This window comes from Chrysoperla carnea, chromosome 1 (genome assembly GCF_905475395.1).
Source record: "Chrysoperla carnea chromosome 1, inChrCarn1.1, whole genome shotgun sequence".
In the NCBI taxonomy this organism is placed as follows: domain Eukaryota; kingdom Metazoa; phylum Arthropoda; class Insecta; order Neuroptera; family Chrysopidae; genus Chrysoperla; species Chrysoperla carnea.
The window spans coordinates 24,340,796-24,351,618 of record NC_058337.1 but is presented as its reverse complement, the minus strand read 5'-3'; the positions used below and the strand labels follow the sequence as shown (position 1 = coordinate 24,351,618).

Genomic DNA, 10,823 nt, shown 5'->3' with positions numbered 1-10,823 from the left:
GTGTTTGAGCTGACGTATTTGAACTACCATGATCGCTGAACGTGTTAGAAAGTTGCATAAAAAAGGAAAATATGACGAATTATACTGGAGAATAAACAAAATTGGCAAATAAAAAGGAACAAAAATAAAATAAATTCAATTGTTAAAACTGATGAAATTTCATAAAATAAGTAACCGAAAAACCAAATATTTTTCACTTTGTGCCGTGATGATTAAAGTTAGAACGTTACAATACATGGTAATCTGCATTTTCTTCTTCATCAGAAAATTCACATTCTGACTTCTGTTTTTCTGCTTTAACATATTCGTCCAATTCTAGAAGATCATTATATGCTAAATATAATGCAACATCTTCTCGCAGTCTTGGAGACAAATCTGTTAATAGTGAATATACTGGAAGATCAACTAGAAAATAATTTATAAAATTTTTTTTAAATATCGTTATAAATAAAACAAAAACAAAAAATAAAAAAATTGTATCTTACTAACATTCATATTGCGAATCTGATTTATTACGGCATATGAACAGTATTACAGAATATATACCGATATCACCATCGTTTGTAGAGTACGTTTGAAGATGTAAAATGTATCCTTTATATCCGTCTTGAAAACTCGAATCAGGTTGAGCTTAAAATATTTAAAGTTTTTAGATTTAAATTCGTTATAGAGTAATGGATTAAGAGCTAGTTCAAAAAAAATACTCTGAATTTTCTAAAGCTGATCATTTAAATGAATTTACTAAAGCTGAAAATTGTTATACAGATTGCAAATTGCATATAAATAAAAGTTATGTCAATCAATCAGTTGAAAGTGAGAACAGAGCTTGTCTGTCAACCCTTTACGCCAAAATTATCCACTGCAAGTACTGGAGTCGATTTGATTATCCCTACCATGACTACGCACCCAACCGATATATGTAAGTAAAAAATTGTATTTATGTAAGTCACACTGACTGATAGAAAAACATTTTTACTTGTATTACAGTTTCAGTGATGCACGTGGCGTACTTATGTATATTATGACGATTACAATTCTTCCAATTTTTTGAATCGTTATACCTCAGAAACGGTGGCTTTTAGGAAAAAAGTATTGTGAAATTTTTATATTTAATTATCTGATCGACAATTTTTCGCCTGAGGTAATTTTATGATAACATTTACCGTTTTGCTAAAAATCACGAAAAACCCGTTATTGAGGACTTTTTAGATTTAATTTCTGATGGTGATTTGAACAATCCTACCAAATTTCAGCCGGGTGCGAATTTATGTACCTTCACTCATATTTTTTTATTTAATTTGACTGGATAATATATGATTTGAATAAGTGTCAAAAAATTAAAATTTATTCACCACATAGTTCAAATGAAAAATTAATAATAATCATACATTTGGACGATTATTTTTAGTGGAGGGTATACGGAGACATCCTTAAGAAACCACCGCTGATTTCGTATCGCTGAAAGATAACATTCGTGAATTCTCAAATGGATTTAGATTCTTGATACTTGTAACATTTCATTCTGTATGCTTCTTTTCGCCGGTTCCGTAGCCCCAATACTAATCTAATCGTAAGCTTTTAAATTTTAATTAGGTGAAATGGCCCTATAAATCGCTTCGAAATATTCGGTAATTAAATGTGTGTTTAAACATTTTTTTAATGAAACTTACCTTGATAAGATACATTAAAGAATCCTTCTTTGCCTGTATAATTAAGCTTAATTTGCCGCTCACTACATTGATCACCGGAATTAGGCATATAACGGTCTCTAATTGTAACTGTGTCTCCATCAGGTGTCAATAACACTCTTCCATTAGTACTGCTTATAGTATCCTCAGCTGATTGTTCAACAATATAAAATATTCCTATTACCTGTTGAATAATAATAATAATAATAATAATAATAATAATAAAAATAATAATAATAATAATAATAAGACAGGGTTGTTCAGTGCGAGTTTATCATTTTTATTTATTCGACTATATTTGTTTAAAATATAAGTAGCAACATCTTACCTACAGAACAAAACTAGTTATTGTGTTAAATAAATTAAAATAAGTCAAGAACCGTTAAAAAAAATCACAAAAATGTTAAAAACTATTATAAAATAAAACATTTGCTGCTTATTATATCGGAAGCCGGCTATTAACCTTTAGTTTTCCATTAGGTTTGCATAAAGGTAAATTTTCCTCTATACTTCCTCCTTTCATTCATTTGCCCTATTCTATTATTTAAAGATTGGATTAAATTGAGTTGAATGTCTTTTATTTGAAAGAGTATTGTATATGGTAAAATATAGTTTTCTTATGAGGTAATTAGTCGCATAGATTCTTTTCAGTATCATTGATGGCAATGTTTGTGTTTACTTTTAAGTCATTCAATCAAACCTCGACGAAGCTTTCCCGTATTCTTTGAATATTCACTGAGCCTGACGATATGAGTAAGTAAAAATAAGTAGCTGGAACTGATCAATTAAATAAAAAAGTTCAATTATTTGAATACATTATTCAACATATTGCATGTGAATTGTATATTTTTATTTTTATTTTTTCAACAGTTTTGACGATTGCCATTTTACTGGTAAATCATATATCACACGTGGAAACCATTAATTTTATATTAAAACCATTCACACATTGTTGCCAGAAAAAATTCTACAAAAACCGCCAATGAGCAGCGTTCAAGTAGCTCAAAAAGAGCCAATTCCATAGGGAACATTTACCAAATTAAAAAATTCTATTAAGTGATATTGATACGCATTTGTTTAATTATAATTTTGATCATAAGTTAACTAAGCTGGAATTCTCTGCTTTCACAGTATCGATTGAAAAAATCAACAAAATTGATCATTCGCGAACATATAAACTTACATACGATACAGAATAAACTAAACTTAAAAATACTTACATTGCCTGGTCGAGCAAAGTCGTCTGGTTCAATTTCACCAGTTGGACATTGTCCATCCATTGTAACTAGTTCCCCATTTATTGTTACAATTGAAATAAACCCGATAAAAGTTGATAGTAGTTTTATTAAATTCATAATAACAATTTTTTTATTTTTGAAGCTGACACAAAATTGAACAAAAAAAGGGCAAATTTTAGTAAACTTTATTCTATTTATCTAATAATTCCGTAGATTATTAAAACAAAAAGTGTGTTAATATGCCAAGGGTAAAGTTAATTGGTTAATATAAATAGTTTGATAACTTTTTGTCAGAATATTAATTTACAAAATAAAGAAATTCAAAAATTTAAAAAAATAAAACCGTCTACGCTGTACAATAAAAATGAGACGATGCGCGATTTAGATGCATCAACTTTGGGTACGAGTATTAAACATATCCAAGTGTCTTCAATTTAAGATGTGTAGTATTGAAGGACACTCCAGGATGAAATTAAAGAATTTGAGCCCTCAATGTAAAAACAGAATATGGAAGAATCCAATTACCTACTCTTTATGAGAGCGATCTTTTAAAGTCGGTCTTTACAGTGAAATTTATTTTCGTAAATCTTATTTTAGAACTAGTCGATTATTATTTATAAGTGTTATTCGTTTATAGATTGTTTAACTGATTTGATTATAATTTAATAATATCCCAAAAACTAGATAGCTGTCTTATATTAATAATACAAAGAAAATCTATATCTGATAGCAATGAAAAAGTATATAAAACCTAAATTATCTGCTAAAGAATAAAAATCTTGAATTAACGTCAAACTGTGAGTCTTAGTGTAAATGATCCTTTTCTTACAACGTTTAATTATTCGGAAGTACGAGATTGAATCTTAAGCAAAGAAGGGAGAGGGTTGGATTTGCGAAACCTTACGTTTGGATGAGGAGGGGGGTGTGCTTACGCAATTAATATGGCCCCTTATTGTTAACCGAAGTCGGGTTTCTTATATTTTAATCTTTTTTTCTTATCTATTTTTGAATAAACTATTTTTTAATTAACCCGTATACCCGTTAATTAAACGATTATTAACCATAGTTATTAACCAAAATTATAATTATTTTTAAAATTTAACTCAAAGTAAACTCAAAAATGCCTTCGTAATAACAGGTAAACAATTTTCAATTTTTTTTAACTGTTGTCAAAACGAATGCAGTTTACTTTTCATTTATTTTTAAACTCATTTGATGTGCCCTTTTGAGAGTTTGAGATCCGCATTATAAAATTTAAGCCCTAGTATTTTCTGTTAAGAGGAAACAAAAATTTGTTTGAGTTTTTGCGAATTTTCAACTTGAGTTTGCACCAAATTTTGCTCTTAGTTCTAAGATCAAGGTCGATCAGTTGGCCGCTTGAAAACACAGTGTGTTGTTGTTGCTTTTTTTCATTATTTATAATAGTTCTTTAAAAGTAAATAAAATAACAACAAACTAAGGTCAATACAAATGCATAATCTTGGAGAATTTTATATATACATTTCGAAGGTATGAAATGGCCAATAAATTATTTCTGCAATAGCCAATTGTTTTTAATGTAAGAATATGTGTATTCGTTCACTTCAGAAATAATAGTGGTAGTGAAATATAAATTATGAAATTTGATAAAAATTAAAATTTATGTAGAAATATACTTAAATGTTCTGATTTGGAGTGATAAAAGCACCTAATTGTTTTATTATACTAAAATTAAAAATCTTAATTTGTAAACTGTACCTATATCATGTGACCTAAAACACGAAGAGCCCTGATGTGATGTCATCAGGCATGAACTCTCAGTTCAGTGTAAACAGCTGGATACATATCTGTCAAATTTAACTGTGTTCTTTCGTTAGTGCATTTCATTTGTACCTATTTATTTATTAAAATGCAAATAATAACCATTAAGGACATGATAAAAAAGAAGGTAAAAGTATTGATACAGTGGTAAGTGTGGTAGATTTTTTAATTTTTTGACAGAATAAAAATAATCGTCTGATATTTGATATAATATTTAATGTCTTTCAAATTAAATTTTAAGCTTTATTTTTGTCAATAACGTGTTTTCGGGCAAAATTTCCTTAGAAGCAGCGTCCAAAATATCAAATTCAGTAGTTTATGAAATGTTTAATCAACCTAATGTGATGTCTGTGAGTAGGGTACTTCTCTCTCACCGTAGGATCGTAAATCAAAAAAGCACAATAGCGTAGAAGCAAAAGTATATGACTTTGTTTAGTACAGACATCAGAATCTAATGGCGATTTAATGACGAGGAGTCGATTCCAGGATTAGACTATTTTTTCGGTTTTATTTCGTCGATTAAAGCCTTACATGTCACCAAAAGTTTACCTTGTTAGCAAAAAGTAAGAATTTGGTCGAATAACTTGTTTTAAATGACTGTATTGCAGGAATAATCAGGAAGTGTTAATTTTATTTGGTACACACATTGCATCATATGCTACAGATACAAGATACTTGTTACATAATATTATTATAACATCATGTTGCTTTAATTACATCAACAAAAAAAGATAGCAATAGACCCTTGATTATTATACCGGGTAAATCAGCATATATGGTACATCAAGTACCATATTGAATTACCTGTATTGAATTTAGTATTTTCATTGGATCTACATATATCCAATAGTAGGAGATTTTTAATAAAAAATAATAACAATAAACATAAAACTATATTTTTCAAATATATTATTTCTCTCATTTACTTGTAAAGCAATAAAGCAATAAATATTTCATGTTAAAACGAACCAATAAAGGTTAAAATTTATCTAAACGGTCAATTACAATTTTGAATTATTCAAAAATCTCCTATTATTTAAAAAATATTTGTATAAGGGTAAACCCTTATGTATGTAAACTCCGCCTCACGTGATCACGTGATGTACCAGTTATTCTGATTTACCCTGTATTGAGTGAATATGAATGTAGTGTGCATGTGTTTACATAAAATATTTTGTTTACGATAGCTACCCACGTTATATGTGGTTTCCTCAAATATATAGGTTGATAGTTTACCTTTTCGTGTACATACATTTATACTGTTTAGTGTAAAATGATAATATAATACAATTTCCATATATGAATTATAAATAAATTATACTTTAATTGAATCAAAATGGTCGATATGGGAATATAATGAATGTAGGGGTGATATAAATATATGAGTTTAATATTATTTTATGTCTTTTTACATGTAGCACAACCTTTAGCTTTAGGATAAGTTTTAGGATAAGTTTAGGATAAGTTTTAATATGATATAGAAGTTCCGTCATAATTGACCGTAAGCTTATAATGACTCGAAAATTTGTTGATTCTTTTGACTGCCATTTTGAAAGTTTTGAACTTGTAGTTTGATTTGCGAACTTATGGGTACTGAATCTTTCGTATTTTTCGATGATTTATTTCGTCTGCCCGTATTTGACAAAAGAAAGTTATTGGCATCAACAACTCTTGAAAACAGGACTGGAAGTTTTTAAAATGACGAAGGGGGGTTGCGTTTCTTTAAATAATTACATTTCATTTTTTAACCATATCGACAGTGGTCGAAACTAGTATTAGTATTTGTAATGATATTTTTACATATGAATGGCAGACGTGAATTTTCATGTTTTCACAACTCCTTTCCCATAACTTTATCAAGTATCAAACTTGTTGCTAAATCCTTCAAAATGTAGATAAAATTTAAAAAAATTTTCGATTTAATTCGAACTCATCGTAAATGATTTCATTCATTTTCAATCATATTTGTATCTTAGCTTCAAATCGACTAGATTATGATGAATCTGAGAATGTAATGCTATTGGCTAAGCTACCTATAAAAGTAATGTTTCCCACATGGAATTCTCAAAATGACTTTTCAACCAATTTTTACGATTTTAAAAGTCTCAGCTTTTAATCTTTTAATATTCACGTGTGTGAAAGATACACTTGGTTAGCTATTTTGAGGGTGGGCGAAAATATGTAGATGGGCAGATAGTCACTTTAATTTTATACTTAAATATAAATATGATTGAGTAAACAAATAGAAACATTTTGTTTCGATAAAAATACTCAATATTTACATAAATTTAATTTTGCTTGGCACTACTAGGGCTTACTTTATGGAAATGTAAGTGTGTTTGAAGATGCGTTACTTAAATACACAAGAGATGCGGTCGTGGCGATCAAAAATTCAAAACTAATTTTAAAACGGGAAAAAATTCAAATTGGTTCGAAAGCAAGGCATTTGTCATGCCTTTGCATAAAAACTGTTATATATTTTACATAGCTCTATTTTCTACTCCGATTTTATGTGTGTTTCAAAATCGTACGATTTTTCGTTCTTATGGTATAAGCGTATTTGTAAGAATTGATTAAATATGTCATAAAATTTAAATATCTCTAAATATTATTATATATAGTATTTTGAATTACGAGTATGTGGGTATATTTTTACATTACAGGAGGGCGTAGCATATAAAATTTTTGTATTTTGAGCGAAATAAAGTGCCGCGTTTTGATTTTTGCACAGTGTATAAAGGTTACTCGAACTTAGGAAAAAAATGAGCCTGATTTGGGCCCGTAATTTGGTACATTATAGTTGCAAAACTACCTCTATAATCAAAAATACAACCTCTTTTAGTCTATGTAAGATTTATGGCTATTTAAAAGAAATCAAGGGGCAAGAAACTTAGATAATTTGTATGCACAGAAGTAATATATGGAACCAGAAAGGGATTAATAATGTTAGTCCATTCAGCAGTTTAAGCATGATTTAGTACATGCACTCAAGCAATATTTTAATAAATAATAACTTCTCAAGAATCTGAATAGTTCTTCCGAAATACATTTAAAAAACGACATCGATTTGGGACATTCGAACAAAAATTAAGCAGAACTAAACCTTCGTGTAATCAACTTTCATAAAAAAACGCTAAATTTATCCACATTATTTATTTATTTTGCAAGTAAATATCTTACATAGACATATGACATACTTTGTCTCTTTCTTATGTAAAATTGATTAAGATGAACGACAAACTCGTACAGTTTTTAATATACCGAATATTTGCTTGTTTTAAAATGAACAGAATTCTAATATTAAATCCAAGGGAAAAATTTTGGGAAGGTATTTTGATTATTTTGGTTTTATTTATGATGTTAATGTTGTGGTAAATAAATCACATTACACTTCTACTACATTTTTTTCAAGGAACACTCCAGGTTCTTGAATATTTGATACTTGGACTGGAAATTATGCAATTGTAATTCCAAATTATTTTAAGACGCCAACTAAAAATAGGCGAAAACAAGTGAAAACAAACAAATGACTGAGTTAATTCTTGAAATACCATGTATCGACAGTGTTGATTACGCAATAGTTCTTTTTACGTCATGTAAGTAAAGAAAGCTAGCCACTCTTAGATAACCACACATACACACATAACTGATATTCCCATATAATACATACTACTTAATTTGCTATCATGGCCTTATTTCCGCTATCATGAGTAAACAGAGATGTTTTCGAAAAAATGTTTTCAGGTGTTTTTATAGGGAACAATTTTTACATTTAACTTTTCTTCCATCTCTAACGGTTTTTAAGATGGGTCCTAAGAACTCAAGACCCAATTGACCTATGTTGCTCATTTACCAACTTAGCCTCTCTTTTTACGTCCTAAGCACGCTATAAATTTTTAGCTCGATAACTCTTTTCGTTTTTGAATTATCGTGTCCACAGACAGGCAGACGAACGAACGGACAGACGAAAGGACAACCGGAAATGGTTTTAAGAACTGTTATACCAAAATTTTGTTGGTAGCATCAATATTTTTAAGCGTTACAAACTTGAGACTAAACTTAGTATACCTTTATATATTCTGTATATACTTGGTAAAAAAACAGTATTTTATACAAACAAATTAGTTTTTAACACATTTTTCATGATATTTTAGCTGAGACGCTGGAAATTCGTTTGTAGAACTACTCATTAAACAAGTAATAAATAAATGGTGGTGCCATTCATTGCTTTAGTACATTAGTTCTTTCTTAGATCATATATTTTAAATAGATGAGCCCAGTGTATACCAAGTATATGTATTTTGGCGTCACAGAGTAGATTAACAAAGATGAAAATACAATATTCAAACAGCTGACGGAAAACACCATTTTGGAGGCTTGGTGTTCAATGCGCATGATCGTATAACCGGAATCAGTTGCTTCAACGATGTGTTTATATTTCAAATTCACATGTGCTTAAAGTAAATAAATTAAATTTTATTTTGTTTTAACGTTCAAACTAGTAATATTGTTAGATAATTTTGTGTTAATTCTATGAAAAAAATATTTTAAAATGTATGATCATATATTTTAAAATGTAGTGTATTTTAAATACGCGCCAGGATATTAGGTTGTATATTAAGACATGCGTATTATGACCAGGCCCCGATATTTACTATCCTTGTCAATCTACTTTGAGAGGTGGTTCTCACTCTGTTGGCAATTCCAGTAGTGAATTTTCAAAGAGTTCTTTACATATAGTAAGTATTTTTATGCTCTTCCACCATATTTTTAAGAGTGCATTGATAAAAGTATATGAACAGTATTTTTCTCCTTAAATTACATTAGTTGTCCAAAATCTCATGGCTAAATAAACAAAACAAATATTTTTCATATTTGATAGGACATCCTGTTTAATATATATATTGTTGTTGTTTCATGTTATCATATTTAGGATAAAATATACAAATATACAATATGTAGGTAATATAGTTTAACATGTATGTCTGCTTGATATTACATTATAAACTAATATGAAAATTAGTACATTCATTTACAAAAAAAATGAAATCACTCAAAGATAAAAAACATCTTTGACTTTTCAGATGAAAAGCATCCAGACCTCTTTTGACAACATAAATTTTGATATTTGAGTAAATATCATATTTAAGAGTTCCAAAATAATGTCTATGATTCAGGGATGTTGATAAGGTTTCTCCTTTTATTGTAATTTCAGTGTTTAGTCACATCATTTTTTTTTCAAAAGTAAAATCATTTTGTATAATCCATTAAAAATTATATTTATTTTTAAATAAATAATTAATAACTTATGTTTGCTTAGCTTTGTAACAAATGTTTAAACCACTTCGGTCATTATCAATAAATTCAATTAATTTTGATTTTATTTATACATACAAAAGTTGAGCAAGTCTTTCATTTAAATCCATTCCTTGATCGCCAAATACAAGGTAAAGAGAGGACCAACGTACTTATAGTACTGCAAGACAAAGCTTTATTTAGAGTAAAATCGAAGATGTTTCGCTATTAGCATCTTCCTTCTAAAGAGTTTTATACCTAATAAAGTAGTGACTATTACAGAGTATAGACTGAAAGGAAAGTATGCTGAACGCTTGGGCCTAGTAGTTACACCACGACTGATGTAGGAGTTGTCTAAGTGAGGTGGTGGCAGAATGAATATCTACTTTCCCACTTCTCAGCTTTTAGAAGACAGACAAACTCGAGGAAGCTATTATTCAACAAATTGACACCTGACGTCAAATCTTTTCTTTTGAGCTTACGCAGATCCAAATGGTTCAAGGAGTGAACCTCGACTTCTTGCGTGGTGGCCTGTTTTCTGTATCACAATGGGCTTTAAGGGCTTAATGTGTTCCACTGGAAGAACAACTACAACCTTATATAACCTTTAATTGTTGAACAACTATTGTCATATTGAAGCGGTTTCTTTCTTTTATATTTCGCTGGTTGAAAGCCTTTTTGTTGTAGTACTTTTGTTGTATATGGTTATTATTATTTATAAATTGAAAATTTTCCAGCGAGGTATTTGGATAATAGTTAGTAAAATAGGGTTGTTTACTATCTACTATACGTACTGTAGATT

At 29.0% G+C, this 10,823-nt stretch overlaps 1 protein-coding gene across 1 annotated transcript; it reads right to left on the bottom strand.

Moving 5' to 3' along the window:
- Positions 1-208: 208 nt before the first annotated feature.
- LOC123306189 lies at positions 209-3,073 on the bottom strand. Its single transcript, XM_044888091.1, has 4 exons — positions 2,909-3,073; positions 1,671-1,872; positions 490-630; positions 209-405 (listed from the first exon to the last, which is right to left on the bottom strand). Exons 1-4 carry the CDS (start codon positions 3,041-3,043, stop codon positions 227-229), a joined length of 657 nt encoding a protein of 218 aa, XP_044744026.1. The 5' UTR covers positions 3,044-3,073; the 3' UTR covers positions 209-226.
- Between the last annotated feature and the right edge of the window lie 7,750 nt (positions 3,074-10,823).

Coding starts and splice junctions, on each gene's coding strand:
- LOC123306189 (XM_044888091.1), bottom strand. CDS start 3,043: ATGAATTTAATAAAACTACTATCAACTTTTATCGGGTTTATTTCAATT. Junction 1,873..2,908: donor ACTTTGCTCGACCAGGCAAT/GTAAGTATTTTT, acceptor ATTATTCAACAG/GTAATAGGAATATTTTATAT. Junction 631..1,670: donor CTTTAATGTATCTTATCAAG/GTAAGTTTCATT, acceptor AAATATTTTAAG/CTCAACCTGATTCGAGTTTT.